Source organism: Natator depressus, chromosome 6 (genome assembly GCF_965152275.1).
Source record: "Natator depressus isolate rNatDep1 chromosome 6, rNatDep2.hap1, whole genome shotgun sequence".
Lineage (NCBI taxonomy): Eukaryota > Metazoa > Chordata > Testudines > Cheloniidae > Natator > Natator depressus.
In genome coordinates, this window is record NC_134239.1 from 19,921,323 (window position 1) to 19,938,507 (window position 17,185).

A 17,185-nucleotide genomic window follows, 5' to 3' on the forward strand; every position below is an offset into this window, starting at 1 on the left:
TTGTTCTCAGTGGTATGCCAGCATATCTAGTGACAGTCTTGAGGGAGTTTCTGTGACCCAACCCATCACAGTGGCGTAGTTGAGCAGGATCTGTGCACAGCTGATTGCTTTGAGATACTGGTAGTGATTTTAAGTGAGTTTAAGTGTGCTTTCTGGAGAACAAACAAAGTGGTTACTGGTTTGTTATTTTCTGTTTGCTTAATTTGGGTAAGGGAAATAGAGGCAACCTTTTCTGGCAGGGGGGTTTGTTCTCAGTGGTATCCCAGTACATCTAGTAACAGTCTTGAGGGAGTTTCTGTGGCCCAACCCATCACACAGTGAATCTGAGATTTTCAGTAGCAGTGTCTGGTCAGGATGCGCCTGTGCAGTAGCAGTCTCACGGCACCACTCGTGCCTCATCTAGCTCGCGCACACCCCGACCCCTGCAGTTCCTTCTCAGCCATCCTCGGCTTAAGACAGAGTCCGGTAGCAGTGTCACTAAAAGCCTTCAAAAACATTATTCTATCTAACTTAATCTAGTTATTACCCTTATTTATTAGTAATTTGTTACTTTAATTAATATAGTTCTAGTTAGCGTTAGTTAAACTTTGTTAGATAGCCATAAAAAAACTTTTCATTTTCCCATCTCCCTTTTTCATAAATATGCCTGGCTCCCCAGGATTTAAAAGATGTACTTCATGTAAGGACGCAATACCAATTTCTGATGGCCGCTCCTTATATGTCTGATGCTTAGGTGAGTCACACGTACCGCAGAAGTGCGCTCACTGCAACAATCTCAAAGCGAGAGCAACGAGAGATAGGGATCTTTATCTTAAACTTATTTTAATGGAGAAATCCCTCACTTCTACTTTGGGCCCTGGACAACCCACAACAAGGGACTCCACGGGTGCATCCTCTATGGATAGACTAAGTGCCGACTCCTCTACAAAATCGAGGAAAAGGCCATGTCTCCACCAAGCCAAGAACTTTTAAAAAAGAATGGTCCCTGGCGAGATCCCTCCCCGCGATGCCGACCTCCTCCAGAATGAGCACCATTGATGCACTGGGCACCTCCAACACCGTCCGCTCCATGACCTCTGCCAGCAGGAGAAAGGAGTCGAGTAGCAGGCACAAAGCAACCTCCTGCTCCACAGCACCGACTACCCCTACAAAGGGCACGGTATCGCAACCTCAACCACCTGTGATGGCTCCCCATCTGGCACCAAGCTCATCAGCACTGAAGAAGGCTACACACAAAGGGTCGGCACCAGGCTCACTTCCACCTAGGGCGGCGGCGCAGAAGAATACAGCACCGCATACAATGGTACCAATCCCCCTTATGCACTCATCATATATGGAAGTGTTCTCTGTTCCCAGATCTCCACTGCTCGGCACTGCCTGCTTGCCAGTACCGACGGCACTGGACCAACCAGAGTCTCCCGATGCTCCACCTTTTTCGAGTGATGAGGAGGACAACATGGAGGAGGCAGTTTTCTCATCTGGACGCTCCTCCCCAGCAGGCACGGAATCTCGTTATAGATCCAGGGAACAGAGCACCAGGGACTTTCCCCAATGGCTCACTAATCCATGGATGTGCCATCCCATTCCATTTCCCATTAAGTGGCCACAATGGGACCCATGCGCAGCCTACAGGTCTCAATTTCACAGACCTCCCACTTCCCACAGGAAACCCGTACACTCTGTGATGACGTTGGTACCCGAGCCCTCTGAGGGGACAGAGGAGGTGGAGGAAGACAGGGATGAGACCACAGAATATGAAACATCCCTTGATCACAACTCCTCTTCTTCCCCTGCCAAGGCAGTTATGCTCCCGCCTCCCACTACTACAGATGACTTCAAACACTTTCAGGAGTTATTGCCATGGGTGGCACAGAGCCAAAATATTCCTCTTGAGGAGGTTCCAGAAACGCAACACCAACTCCTCAAGATCCTACACACTTCACCTATGTCAAAAATAGCTTTGCCCATAAACGACGCTCTGATGGAACCTTTAGAAACAGTGTGGCAAACACCTGCCATCATCCCCCCAACCAATAAGCATATGGACAGGAAATACTATGTACCAAGTAAAGTCATGGACTTCCTTTTTTCACACACACAGCCTAACTCCTTAGTGGTGGATGCGGTCAACCAGTGGGGCAAATATCCTCAATTCAAATCCACACCACAAGACAAGGATTGGAAGAGACTAGACTTCTTGGGGCAAAAAGTTTACTCTTCTGCGACTCTTCAATTCCACACAGCCAATTACACACTATTAGTCGCCAACTACGATTGTGATAATTATATAAAACTGAACGATTTCATCCAGGAAATTCCAGAGGAAAAAAGAGACCAATTCCATGCCATTGTCAATGAGGAACAACTTATTGCTAGAACAGCACTCCAGACATCCCTCGACATGGTGGACACAGCAGCATGCGTGACGGCGACAGCTATTGTCATGCACAGAACATCCTGGTTGCACTCATAGATTCATAGATATTTAGGTCAGAAGAGACTATTATGATCATCTAGTCTGACCTCCTGCACAACGCAGGCCACAGAATTTCACCCACCACTCCTACAAAAAAACCCTCACACCTATATCTGTGCTATTGAAGTCCTCAAATCGTAGCTTAAAGACTTCAAGGAGAGGAGAATGCTCCAGCAAGTGACCCATGCCCCATGCTACAGAGGAAGGCGAAAAACCTCCAGGGCCTCTTCCAATCTGCCCTGGAGGAAAATTCCTTCCCGACCCCAAATATGGCGATCAGCTAAACCCTGAGCATATGGGCAAGATTCATCAGCCAGATACTACAGAAAATTCTTTCCTGGGTAACTCAGATCTCACCCCATTTAATAGCCCATCACAGGCCATTGGGCCTATTTATGAATATTTAATTACCAAAACCACGTTATCCCACTCATCTGATATCCCAAGGGAACTCCAGACCAAGGTAGAGAACCTTTCCCTCGACAGGGACAAGCTCTTCTCCGCTAAAATGAATGAGGTCCTCCATTCCATGAAGGCCACACTGAGCACCCTCAGGATCTACACACACCCTAACAGGAGATGCAGATACCAGCCTTACAATCATAACAGAGACAGCGCGTCTCAGCACCAGCAGAGACCATACGACAATCAAAGACAAGCGCACAGACCACAGAGATGTTGCCTTACCCAATCTCAGGCTGCGACGTCCCAAGCACCACCAAACAAGACACAATTTTGAAATGTTGGTCGAGGGTCTAACCGACCTCCCCCGACCATCAGCGCCAATAGAACAAACAATCCAAAACTTTGGTCATCGGCTTCGACCATTTTACCATACGTGGGCCTCAATCACCATGGACCATTGGGTTTGAGAGATCATTCACATGGGTTATACCATCCCACCTACCCACCCCCTCTTTCCCATTTCTCTTCAGGGACCCTCTCACAAGCATCTATTGAGACAAGAAGTAAGAACATAAGAAAGGGTGGAGATGGATGGCAGGAGAGAGATCACTTGACCATTACCTGTTAGGTTTACTCCCTCTGGGGCTCCTGGCATTGGCCACTGTCGGTAGACAGGATACTGGGCTGGATGGACCTTTGGTCTGACCCAGCATGGCCATTCTTATGTTCTTAAGTACATCACCTTCTACAACTAGAGGCCGTGGAACAAGTTCCAACACAACACAGAGGGAAGGGATTTTATTCTCATTATTTTCAGACTCTAAAAAAAAACAGAGGTTGGCAACTCATACTAGATCTCAGAAAACTCAACAAATTTGTCTGTACCTACAGATTCAAAATGGTCATACTGAACTCTATCATCCCTGTGCTGGAAGAGGGTGACTGGCTCTAAACTTTGAACCTGCAAGATGCTTATTTTCACATTACCATCCATCACACTCACAGAGAATTCCTGTAATTCACAGTGGGACAAGATCACTTCCAATACAGAATACTGCCATTCAGAGTGTTGACAGCTCCAAGTGTCTTTTCCAAAATCCTAGTGGTGGTAGCTGCTCATTTGTGCAGACAGGGAATATTGATATTCCCATACTTAGATGATTGCCTGCTAAAAGGCCCTACCCTGACAGAAACATTATGCATTACTTGACACACCATCTCTCTTTTTCACTCCCTAGTGCTACAAATCAATGAAAAGAAATCTATCCTAACTCCAGTACAATGATTGGACTTCATAGGAGTGCACCTGGACTCAGTGGAGGCTAAAGCATCACTCCAATGCCCGGATTCACAGCAATGATCTCCCTCATATGATCTCCCATGGGTGTCTGCACACACCTGCCTACAACTCTTGGGACATATGGCTGCCACCACTTTCTTTGTAAAACACACCAGACTCTACATGCGCTGCCTTTGAGGATCCTTAGTTTATGCCCAAAATATTGTCCTTGTTCCATCTCAACCAACTGATTCACTTACCTACATTTCATCCAAAACCACTCACTAACACTCAAGAGGCTGTCCTGTACACATTGGATTAGCATTTTATCTGGACAGAACGAAGCTCCTCCAGAAATCACCTCGACTTTTTGTGTCAACAACAGAACGATCAGAGGGCTCTGCCATATCTACACAAGGATTATCTAAATTCATATCCAGCTGTATCCATATGTGCTATACAACACTGAAGCCCCTCTGGGCATCAGAACCCACTCAACAGGAGCCTCATCTACCTCCATAGCATTCCTACACAATGTGCCCATTCTAGACATCTGATGTCTGTGTTTGCCACACCGTTTCTAAAGGTTCCATCAGAGCGTCGGGCCTCTTAACACACATTCACGAACCACTATGCAATTACTCTTGGTTCAAGCTCAGACACAAGACTCGGCCTCACTGTACTAGCCTCAGCAACAAACTGAACTCCTAAGTCCTTTCCATCCTCATGAGGGCTCTGCTCTACATTCACCTGAAGTGGAGCACCCGCAGGGACAGCACTTGAAGAAGAAGAGACAGTTACTCACCATGTGCAGTAACTGAGGTTCTTCGAGCTGTGTGAATCCCTGTGAGTGCTCCACTACCGACCCTTCTCCCCTCTATTTCGGAGTACGAGCTAAACACTCCACGGTAGAGAAAGGAACTGAAAGGGTCGGGGCGTGAGCATGCTAGATGAGGCACCAGTGGCACCTCAAGACTGCTACTGCGCATGCGCACCCTGACCAGACACTGCTACTGAACATCTCCGATCGATGGCACCGGGATGCACCGACACCTGAAGTGGAGCACCCACAGGGACACACATCTCGAAGAACCTCAGTTACTGCACAAGCTGAGCAACCTTCTCTTAAACTTTGAACTAAATGGCTATGATTTTTCACAATTGAAATCAAATAGCTACATTTTTATATAAATGTGTTGAAGTTAAAGAAAGGAATGAAAGAAAACTATTCTCTTTCTCTAGGTATTCAGACCGCTACTAGATCCAGTTACTGGTGCGAATAATTGTATTTGTTACGACCAATTCAAAGGAATGCTTAATAGTTGTGTACAGTCACAAGCCTTGCTAGATAGCTCCGATGGTAAGTGTTTGGAGAAGTCACCTACTGTGAGTTTGATTTTTTTAATTTGGTCTTCCATCTACAACTGACAGTATAAGTGATTGACTGTCCCTGTATATAGAAGATTCTCTTTGTGCCTGTGTGTGCATGACTATTCAGATTTCTAGTTTGTTTTTCTCCTCTAAGTGAATTTTTTGTTAGCACTTATTAAAGTGTGATGGGATTGGAGATGGAAGTCTTCTATTTATCCATGCATAAGGCTATGTTTATGTCACAGAGGTCATGGAAGTCACGGAATCCGTGACTTCCAGAAACCTCCATAACATTCTCTGCTTCAGCCCCAGGGGCCCCCTGCATGGTTCCAGTGACAGGCGACAGCCTCCTGTGGGGGCCCTCCTCAGGGTTCCAGCAATGGGTGACAGCCTCGCACAGGAGGGTGGGTAGGGGGTGCCTTTGGCAAGTGGCTGAGGGCATCCAGTTTTCTCTTTGGGAAATATGGTCACCCTGCAGCCCCCAGCCGCCATCGGTGGAGGGGGGCTCCCCTGTAGCTTCCAGCTGCCACAGGCAGAGGAGGAACCCAACAGCTCCCAGCCACCATGGTGGTAGGGGAAACCATGGAGCCGCAGCAGCAAAAGTCACAGATGGGTCACGGCTTCCGTGAATTTTTGTTTATTGCCCATGACCTGTCTTAGTTAGGGAGATTATCAATCTTCAGGTTATTTTAGATCTTGACCTCTCTGCTGAGTCTGCCAGCAGTGAGTGCCACTTGTAATTGGAGATTTGTAATGTGGATGCTTACACATTAGAAATAAAACTGCAATCACAAGCTCATTTGATATAAGCCACTGAACAGCTATTAAATGGGAATGATTTTTTGTCATTACTCACAAGCCCCAAATTTGAACCAGTTACTGAAAGGTAAGGAGTATGATATACCATGACCAATCCTCTGAATTGTTCCCCAGTGTTCTAATTTCTGATTGCAGGCTAGCTTTGTGACCTTTGATCTTGCTATGTGATAATGTGGGCTTTACATCATGGAGGTTGAAAGGAAATTGTTTTTAATTTCTAGGCAGTATTGTTTCTACCCATGTACCTCTTTTTACTTTGATGTCCATAAGGAAGCTGAAGAAGTTTGATAGAGTATGTGTTTGAAAAAATTATCGTAGCTCACTGGTTATTTTGAAAAGATATAAAGTTCAATTAAAGGATAGCTTTCTCCTTCGTCCTTTGAAAAGATATTGCTCAGGTTCAAGTAGGTAGGCATGAGCTCTCGTCTCAGGAGCTCAGTAATGGCCACTTTGCGCCCTGTCCATACACAGTTGTACAAGGGAAGGAGAGGGGGTGGGGATGGGCAAAAGGAGCCTTACACCATTGCATAGAGGCCGTGCACAGTTGCACTCCCTGTGTGCAACAGTATTCCTTGCTTACTAGCCAAAGGGGTGAAGGAAGAGACAGGAGTAAAGCCGGATATACAGAGCTGGACAGATATGCAGAAGGAATCATGCTGCATCTTCCTAAGTAGTGATGCCGGGGGTGTGCTCCCTACAGAGGGATTGTGCATCCTTGAAGAATGTTGCCTTTTGGAGCTCCTCCTGCGATTATGCTGCTCTGCATCAGTCGTAGCATGAGCCAGTGCCAAAAAGTCAAAGCTGCCTTTATATGGGTGCCAGACCACAAAGCATGTTCTCCAGTTGGTTCTTCTAATGTATGAGGTTCTTCTCATAGCCATTTGTCATGTGATCAGGTATTAGAATCCTTCCAGTGGCAAGTTGCACATTCATTAGCCTTTATTAACATAACATCGCTGAGAAATGTATAATTTTTCCCAGCTGTTTTGAGAAACATCAGGCTGGCTCAATATTGGGGTCTCTTTTCCCAACATTCCTGACAGGAAATCTGTTATAGGAGAACATTCAATATTTTTATGCAAGCCGGGCTGCACTTTCAGAGTGCTTGTTTTAATTTTTGTCAGTGTCCTACGCAATCCTGTGATGTCCAAATCTTTTTTTCCTCAGACCTATAGTATAAAAGATCTCCTAATGTTTGCCATTGTCCTCATTGTTTGTTAAAAAAAAACCCTCCATTTTGTGTGACAGAACCTTGCAGTGAGGTCAGCACTTTACCTCAGACTAGTGCTCCTGTCTGTGATGAACTTGTAAGTATGAATTTAGGATGTTGTTATTATTTTTCTGAAAGTTTTTGTTCTTTGTTTTTGATCTTACAGGCAAAATATTGTAGAAATTGAAAATGGAAATCACATAAACTGCCAAAGGGTAAAATGTTTTTTCAAATGCAGTCCTACATATTCCACATACAGCAGAAAAAAGAGAACATTAGACATCCATTTTTGAAAATCTTGGCTGTAAAGTTAGGCTCCTAAATCCTCATTTAGGGGCTAATCTAAAACCCACTGAAGTCAATGGAAAGACTCTGATTGACTTCAGTGGGTTTTGGATCAGGCTGCTAGGCACCTAAGTAAGTGGCTGATTTTCAAAAGTGCTGAGGACCAGCAGCTGTCATTGAAGAGAATGGGTATTTCTGGGTTGACAGACTCAGGTTAGTGGAGCTTGCACTACTGCATTGAAAGTAGCTGTGTAGATATCATGGTTTGGGCTGGAGCTCGGGCTCTGGAGCCTAAGGAAGGGGGTAGGCTTCAGAGCCAGAGTTCCAACCCAAGCCTCAACTTCAAAGCACTGCCTACACAGTTCTTTTTAGATCACTAGCACAAGCTCCAATCCCAAGTGTCTCATCCTGGGCTGGGAGACTTGCTTCTGCGGGCAGTCTGCAGGCAACATGGATGTACCCAGTGAGGCTGGGCACATGCATAAGTACTTTGCTAAATCAGGGCCCGAAAGAGACACTAGTCTTGCAGATGCATTTTATTTGATAATATAATGCACTATAGCTGCCATGCCTGCCCCCCAAAGGATTTCCCCAGCCCAGGGGGATCTTGGATGGTGTAGTAGCTTCTATGCTACCCCTCTGCCTCAGGCAGTCACATGGATTGTGGCCAGTCATCCCTGTACAGTCAGAGAATACAAATGTGGCTTGTGGCTATCTTTGCACATATCCCATCCTGAGCTATGCCAAAAACCCCTCAGCTGTCACTTAGCATCTGAGCCTGTATTATGTTGTGTGCATACAAAGGGGCAGAGTTAAGACTGGGGTACAACTATAATACTGGCAATTCCTAGTGTTGGAGTGCTTCACTTTGCAACCCTAACATTCTCTTACTGTGTTTGGGTTTTTTAAATGTAATTTCCTAGGTTTATAAAAAACAAACCATAAAAACAAAGAAATTCCAGGTTGGAGAACTTTTTGCTAGACACCCCTAGAATACTGTCATGGACAAGGTGTGCCAGGGTTCCTGGTGAGTGCTTTAGTGTGTGCATTGAATGAATCAGGGGTTTATTCAGAGGTTTGATCATTTTGCAGTGGGTACTACAGTTCTTCCATGTACCAGCTTGACAAATGCTTTATGGTGGATAGTGTTGCCAATGAGTAAAGGTGTGGCAATTCCCATTTGAAGAAGAGTGCTACCAAAGTTTAGTCACTGACCACTGTGACAAATGTCATAGTATGGGAATGCTGCTTAAACTGTTAGGTCCCAGTCATAGAATATCAGGGTTGTAAGGGACCTCAGGAGGTCATCTAGTCCAACCTCCTGCTCAAAGCAGGACCAATCCCCAATTTTTGCCCCAGATCCCTAAATGGCCCCCTCAAGGATTGAGCTCACAACCCTGGGTTTAGCAGGCCAATGCTCAAACCACTGAGCTATCCCTCCCCCCAGTCCTGAAGTCATTGCTCAGTTGTTAATTAAATTAAATCCCTTGGGTCCATAGGACTCAAGTTGTGTATTTTATGACTAATTCATGTGTTTCACATTAGTTGCTAAAGCAGTTTCTTAGCTTCTCCAGTGCAGTGTGGAACTGAGCTGATGATTGCCAGTATAGGAAGGGAGGGAACGTCTTTGTTACTGTAGAATATATCTTTGTGCATTACCCATTGTTATTCTTTAGAAGTATAACCCTTCTGCCCGTCAGAGTTGGCAGCAACAAGGGCCGGATTCAGTATCTAGGGGTTCCGTTTTACTAACACAAGGCAAAACCGGCTTGAGCCCTCACCCAGTGACCTGGTACAATTACATACCACCCCCCTGAGCACCTCTAAGAGATAATACTTCCCCTCTCGCAAGCACGGAGTCTGAGTGTAGCAAAAGCCTTTTAATAAAGGAGGGAAACACCACAAACAGGATTCATAACACAAACCATGAGCAAATGACCCACCCCCAAGGAAGTTTGGCAGTGTCCTTTTCCCCTCAGGGTCTTAAGACAAGCAACCCAACAGTCACCCCACCCACAGTTTCTGACCTTGGTCAGTGCAGCCCCAGAGTTCAGAGGTTCATCTGCAGAGTTTACCTCCCAGCCTGGGTGAAGGTGGAGGGAGGTATGGGAGGGGGGACATCCTACATGCTCCACTGCTCGGGTTGACGGCCAAGTGCCACACCTCTCCATGGGGTTCTGCTGCAATCTTCACCGCCAGCTGCGCCTCTCCACCAGCTGCCCTGCTATCCGCTCCGCTCCCCGTCCTGTCTGCTCCACTCCGCCAGCCACCCTGCTATCCACTCTGCTCGCTGTCCTGCTGTCTGCTCTGCTCCGCCAGCCGCCCTGCTATCTGCTCCGTGCCCCTCCACTAGCCGTCCTGCTAGCCGCTCACCAACTTGTCTTCAGGCCCCTCCCCCACTTAACACAGCTCTCAGTGATCTCAGCTCTTAGTAACTTCAGCTCTTCAGTGACTTCAGCTCTCAGTGAGTTTAGCTGGTAGCAGGGGAGCCTTAGCCCTGGTGCACCACGAGACCAAAGTAGGTCCAATGCTTAGACCTAGCTATCAGTGATTTCAGCTCTGCAGCATGTAACAGGACTCCTAATGGAGTCAAAATTAGATCTGTGATACACAGTGGAGAGAGGAAGGATCAAAGTGGTGTTTAGGGCCCACACTGCCACGTACACATACCTGTCCCCAACCTCTCTCAATTCACTGGTTTTGGAACCCATGTCTCTTGCCTAGCGAGTGCTGCTTGGTTGAGGACGAGTCCCTCCATCATAAAATGCCAAGTACAGTTCTACGGTCCTTGATTCACATAACCAGGATAACAATGCTTTATTACTCCTGCCCCAATAACAAAGAGACTTGGGATCCCACAGAAGCCAAAGTGACCATTTGGGCAGGCAGTCCATTGTCTTAGGCAGGGTGGGTGTGCTCATGCAAACAAGATCAGCCTCTGAAGTCCTCTTCCACAGCTCACCACCAGATGTCAGGGTAGAGCTCACTCTGACTCTGCTTACATCAGTATTTTCATTTGAATATTAAATGAAAATCATTCAGCCTAAGCTGTGACAGTTAGAACTAGCTAGTCTCCAAATTAGGTTTGAATACAGTTTTTGCTTTAAAATGCATTATTTATGCAGCTATAAATTTTCATCTCCTGTCCTACTGGCACTGCAATTTAAAGTAGCATTTAAAGTATTCTTTTTAAGATGTGAAACTATTTATTTTTTTCAGGCGGAAGTAAGAGAGGCAATTGTTAGTAATATGGCTAATAACCAAAAGGAAGCAGTTTTTCAGAATTCAAATGCAGGAGAAACCAGCTGCAAGTTACTGACTACACAAAACGTAATGGAGGACCCCAGCTGTTCACACAGAAAAGATTCCAATCCAGTGGTAATTTCTGCCTGAAACTGACAGGAACAGTACACATTGAAGGAAATTATGTTTGTTTGTTTGCTTATTTATTTGCATTAAAGTAGTCTAGAAGTCCCAATCAGGGCACCCCTATGCGGGTGCTACACAGACAAGTAATGAGAAGGCAGTCCCTGTTCCACAGAACTAATGATCCAGGAGCCAATATTTAATTATACTATATTTTGTCTGTATTTACTATATAACATTAGAAACAAAGCAAGCTGTGGCGTTGGCTACATCCAAAAAGAGATGCTTGCTCTATAGTTATAGTTGAGTGAACAAAATGAAACACCATTGCAGAGCCATATTTCTGTCTTGTGGGACAAATCCTAAACACAGCACTAGTAATTGGAATGTGTCTTGGGGAGTTCCACGGTTGGGGAATCTAGAAAGCTATGAATCCTTCCCGCTTGAGATGAGGAGCAGCAGCATAGCCATTCAACGGCATTCTGCAATCAGACAGATAGGTATTCTTATGAAAACCTTTGTATCTATCTGCCTAGAACAGGGGTTGGCAACCTGCGGCACGCGTGCCAAAGGCGACACACGAGCCAATTTTTACTGGCATGCTGCTGCTAGCTGGGGTCCCAGACGCCGTCCCCACTCAGCCCGCTGCCGGCCTGGGTGAATGGAACCCCAGGCTGGCAGCGGGCTGAGCAGGGCCGGTGGACGGAACCCCAGACTGGCGGCGGGCGAAGCCGCTCAGGCCGCCGCTGGTCTGGGGTTCTGTCCGCTGGTGCAGTGTATTAAGTTTCTCCCCATAGGAATGTGCTACTTGTGAAGCACCAGGACTGGCAGCCATAAGTATTACACCGTAAGTAGCACATTCCTACAGGGAGAAATTTAATACACTACACCAGGGTAGGGAAGGCTGTGCATCTCCAAACAGTGTGCCCCCATCCGCCTCCTCCCACTTCCTGCCCCCTGACTGCCCTCCCCCATAACCTCTGACCCATCCAACCCCCCGTATTCCTTGTCCCCTGACCACCCCCTCTCAGGACCCTCTGCCCCCCTCAGAACCTTCCACCCATCCAACCCCCCTGCTCCTTGTCTCCTGACCGCCCCCTCCCGGGACCCCCCACCCCTATCTGTCCCCTCCGGGACCCCACCCCCCGATCCAAGCCCCCCTGCTCCCTGTCCCCTGACTGCCCCGACTCCTATCCACACCCATAACCCGTGACAGGCCCCCCGGGACTCCCATGCCTATCCACCCACCCCTGTTTCCTGTCCCCTTACCATGCCGCTCAGAGCATCAGGACTGGCAGCCATAAACCGTAAGTAGCACATTCCTATGGGGAGCAATTTAATACACTACATCTGGCCCTGCTCAGCCCGCTGATGGTCTGAAGTTCTCAAAATATGTTCTTTCACCCCTTATCAAAAATTACACTACAATTAGCTTAAAAACTTAAAAACTCTGTTTGTATATTACAGTAATCGTTAAAAAATGTATAATGTTAATAAATACACAGGTTTGATGAAACAAAGTAGTTGTACTTATGTGCCTGTGCTTAATTTGTGTTTTCGATGATTTACCTTCTAAAAAAATCTTGCATGTCTCGCACCCCCAGAAAGGGCATCTCGCACCCCCAGGGGGTGTGTGCACCCCAGGTTAAAAACCACTGCACTAAACTGATAAGATCTGCATTTTAATTTTAAATGAAGCTTCTTAAACATTTTAAAAACCTTGTTTACTTGACATACAACAATAGTTTAGTTACATAATATAGACTTAGAGAGAGAAACCTTCTAAAAACATTAAAATGTATCACTGGCACATGAAACCTTAAATTAGAGTGAATAAATGAAGACTCGGCACACCACTTCTGAAAGGTTTCCAACCCCTGGCCTAGAATGACTATCTCTTAGATGAAAACTAATAATTTATGATGTATTTCAGGTGATCTGCCAGTTGAAAGGAGGTACTCAAATACTCTGTATAAACAATTCTGGCACAAGAGAACTAAAAACAGTTCATCTGGTTCCCCAGTATGAAAACCAACATAATTATCTTCAGTCAGGTACAAAGAAAATGAAAATTTTAAATAATGTGTCAGATATTATGCCACAAATAATTAACATGTAACTATGTGTTTGTGTTTCTAAGCAACAGTGGTGCTGAGATGAGCCAGGACTAATGTGGCTACCACCAATTATTATTAATTATTATTTTACAGTGTCTGCTAGGTACTTCACAAAAAGACCACAAGATTGCTACAAGAGATGTGCTGAAATTAGTGAATTGGTATATGATGTTAATAAACAGATTACATTCAGTAGGAAGCAGTTTTCTCCAAGCCATATGCATTCTCAAGGATGACACCAACTTGCATTTGCAGAAGCTTGCCGCCAAATGTTACTCTTTCTCCAGAAATAAAAAGCAGATGAAGGGGCACTGATTTAGCATTAAGAGCTATCTTACCGTTGTCTCCTTCCATGTTGTTTTTATTATTATCTGTTGTTTGTATTGCAGTAGTGCCAATGGGCACCAGTCTGAGATCAGGGTCTCATTATGTTAGGCACTGTAAAAACATGACTAACAGGCTCAATTTCACAAGATGCAGAGCATTTCCAACCCTGATTGACTTCAGTAGATTCTGCACATGCCCAACACATTTTATATAGTGTAAAAAAAACCAAGGCCCTTACCAAGGATAAATTTGAAAGATCCAAAATGAGGAAAATATTTATATTAAAATTCCAAATTCTATTACAGTCACAGTATCTCCAGAGGAGAGGAGGGTGAAACCATATCAGAGAACAACCATATGTCTTTATCTCCCATTTGACCAGACTTTCTTCCATTTTATTCACCTTCATAGTATGGAACAGAGGGCAATGGGAGGCCCAGTATTAGAAAAACCAGAAATTAAGTCCATTAAAGTCCCAGGGTGATGGACTCCAGAAATTTCCAATTTGAGCTTTTTTCTGAGCTCGATTTTTTCTTACAACATCTGCAAGAAGGCATCTGTAAATTAATTTCAGAAAGCAAGATTCATCTTGCCAATCTCATATAGCCTAATATTCCTTTTTTTTTTCAAACTGGTGTGGAGGATTAATATGAATTAAAGTGAGTGGGACTGTTCACGTACTTCAAGTTAAGCATGTGCTTGAGTGCATTGCTGAATTAGGACCTATGTAAAGAAACTCTCTCTAGGGCTATGGCCTCCTCCTTATTTTTCTAGCAGTAATTTTTGTTCATAGGCAAATACTTCTGCTCCAAGTGCATTCTTTTGACTTTGAAAGTTGTAAAATAAGAATCCAAAATAAATGCAATGGAAGTTTCTGTCAGTTACTTATTTGTAAAGGTATTTTAGGCTATAAAATTTGCATCTGGAGTATTTTTAAACCTATTCTGATGCATTTAATGTCAAAGAGTAAAGGCCTCCAATGGTCAACTTACTTGTTGACAAAATGGTGATGGCCTTTGGTGGCTGTGTGCAATTGTTTAGCATTTAATTCCAAAATGCAACCCTTTTGCAAAGTTAAAAGAAATGTTTCTGGAGAGCTATCTTCTGGGCCCTCCATTAACAATATTTATTGTAGGGGAAGCATGGGTTTGGTTCCAAGCTAATCTGTGACAAAGAGGTGGAGGTGGAAGATAAACTCAGGAAATGTCTTTTTCTTTAATAAAAGAAAGGTTTAAAGATGCTAAATGGCACACCTGTTCCCACAAGTGTAGGCTTTGATCCTGAAAACACTTGCGCGTGTGCTTAACTTTATGACCTATGAGCAATCCAATTAACTTCATATAAACTTTTTCTTATCAGATGTGCCTAACCCTATGACAACTCTGCTGGGACAATTTTTACCAATTCCAGGTAAAGTGGATCTCAATGAACAACAGGTGAGGAAGCCTTTAAAAAAAAAAAAAGAAGAAGAAGAAAAAAGTAAATATACTGTCATTCCTTCGCTTAAAGCTTCTCATTTATTCATAAAATGGGATATTTATTTGACTTAGGGAAGTAAGCAATACATTGTAAATTAGGGAAAGACCCTTTAAATCAGAATTTCTAGCTGTTATGTACATGTTATTGTATAACGCTTGGCTAGGTCTGCATCCAGTGTACAATAAAGTTAGATATATAGAGGCCTGTGATTTCAATATCATTTTTGGAAGAATGAAGGTGGACCCAGTATTAAGAACATACCTTTTAGAAAGAATGTAATTATTACAGTATCAAGATCTTAAATTTGGTGTTCATATATGAGCTATTATGATTGGAAACTGTTTCAGGGTTTGTCTACACAGTGCCACAATCTGGACTATGAGTGTGTGATTTGTAGAGCTTTTTGAAATGTTCCACTCTAACTGCCCTGTGACGACCCTTCTGGCTTGCATGATCTAAAAATTATCTACTCTGAGTTAACATAGTCCTGTCTGAAACAGGACTACATCAATGCGAACTAGGTACCTTTTAGTTCATGTCAGCAGAGTTTACACAGGGTAGTCAGAGATCAACAGTTTAGTGTGCTCTACAAATCACACACCTGTAGTCCAGACTGTGTCACCATACAGACAAGGAGTTAGAGACTTGTTTCTGTTTGTAAATGAAATCACAACTTCCTGATTTTTGCCTGGAAAGGAGGAAACACTTCATCCAGAAGCTTTGAAAAGAGAACATGAGCTAAGCATAGTAGTCTGAAAAGTCACACTTGTGAGGTGCCAATTATCCTTCAACTCCCATTCAAATCTGTCAGAGTTGAAGGTGGTCAGCACCTTGGGGGATTGAGCCATAACTGGAAGAAATTCCCACCATATATAAAATATGAAATGGTTTTGGAATTAAAATTCACTTTTGCCTTCTGTGTGCATGTATGAGTGTTTGTTTAAAATGTCAAAATTTGAAGTGGAGCAATCACAACCCAATGCATAATACATATGCTGGGCATTAATTTTTTCTGCCATTGTAAGCACTCTGGCAAGCATCCTCCGTTGTACTTCAGTAGGATTTCCCTCTCCTCTACCCACCAGGGTTTAAGACTTGAAATGTTCATTGTTATTAATCTTTATAAGTATTCAGGTTGTTATCCTTGTTATTTATTTATTATCACTAGGGTAGTTGTTAGAACAGTGTGTTAGTTTAAATAAAACAATGGTACAGAAGCCTGATAAGAAGATAGAAAGCCCTGGATTTCTAGCCTGTCAGTACAAATAGAGTTCAAATCAATAGTGACTGGGAGTTATTACCTGATGACATGCGATTTGAATTATATTAATTTGCATGAAATGTGTCAGATGAATTTGTGGCTCAGTCGAATTCCTAGTGGATAAGTGTCTATATCAAAGAAGAGAGAAGAGAAACCCCAAGCGCTGAATGGAGTAAGGCGCCTGAAGTTTTCTCTTATCCCTAAAGATGGTGTCTGCAGGTCAGGGGTGAAACACACTGGAAATGTGGTGTAAAGAAATTTTCAGTTTTGTTTGCCATATCTTTCTGTATCCTCTATTTCTAAATTCCTTCCCATCCTCTTCTTCCCAACGGTCCCCTGTTTTCTCCTTCTATCTGTATAACCTCCCAACAGAGCCCCAGCCTTTCTTTCTCTGATCCTCTCCAAAAAAGGTCCTAATGGTTGTTCTCTCTTTAAATTTCACATGCTCTGGGGCCAGTCAAAGGGTTTATTACATTTAAACTCAATGGAAAACATCAGTGGCAGTGGCCAGTGGCTACTGACTGCCGGAATTAAAAAGAGATTGGACCCAGACTAGACAGCAGCATGAAAATATTGTGCCAGTGCTGAACAGCAAAAATTAAACTTACCGCTAGTTCTCTGTAATAATGAGGACAAGGGTCCTGGCATATTGAACCTTTCTAAAGAATGTGACTACATATTTTCCCAAGATCTGTGCCTCCGTTAGTTTTATTAGTAACTTCTACCTGATTAAACCAGTCCACTGTTCTCTGTCTCATTCTCATAGTAACAGAAATGATTTGTCTTTATT

The 17,185-nt window shown here is 44.1% G+C and overlaps 1 protein-coding gene across 1 annotated transcript in view; it reads left to right on the plus strand.

Annotated features, from left to right (window-relative positions):
• TESMIN (testis expressed metallothionein like protein) overlaps nt 1–17,185 on the plus strand; it is a 35,172-nt gene that overhangs the window by 6,188 nt on the left and 11,799 nt on the right. Inside the window, exons 3-7 of the mRNA XM_074956896.1 lie at nt 5,403–5,520; nt 7,599–7,657; nt 11,065–11,223; nt 13,145–13,265; nt 15,015–15,091. Coding sequence (XP_074812997.1) covers nt 5,403–5,520; nt 7,599–7,657; nt 11,065–11,223; nt 13,145–13,265; nt 15,015–15,091 — 534 coding nt within the window. The remainder of the gene's footprint in view (nt 1–5,402; nt 5,521–7,598; nt 7,658–11,064; nt 11,224–13,144; nt 13,266–15,014; nt 15,092–17,185) is intronic.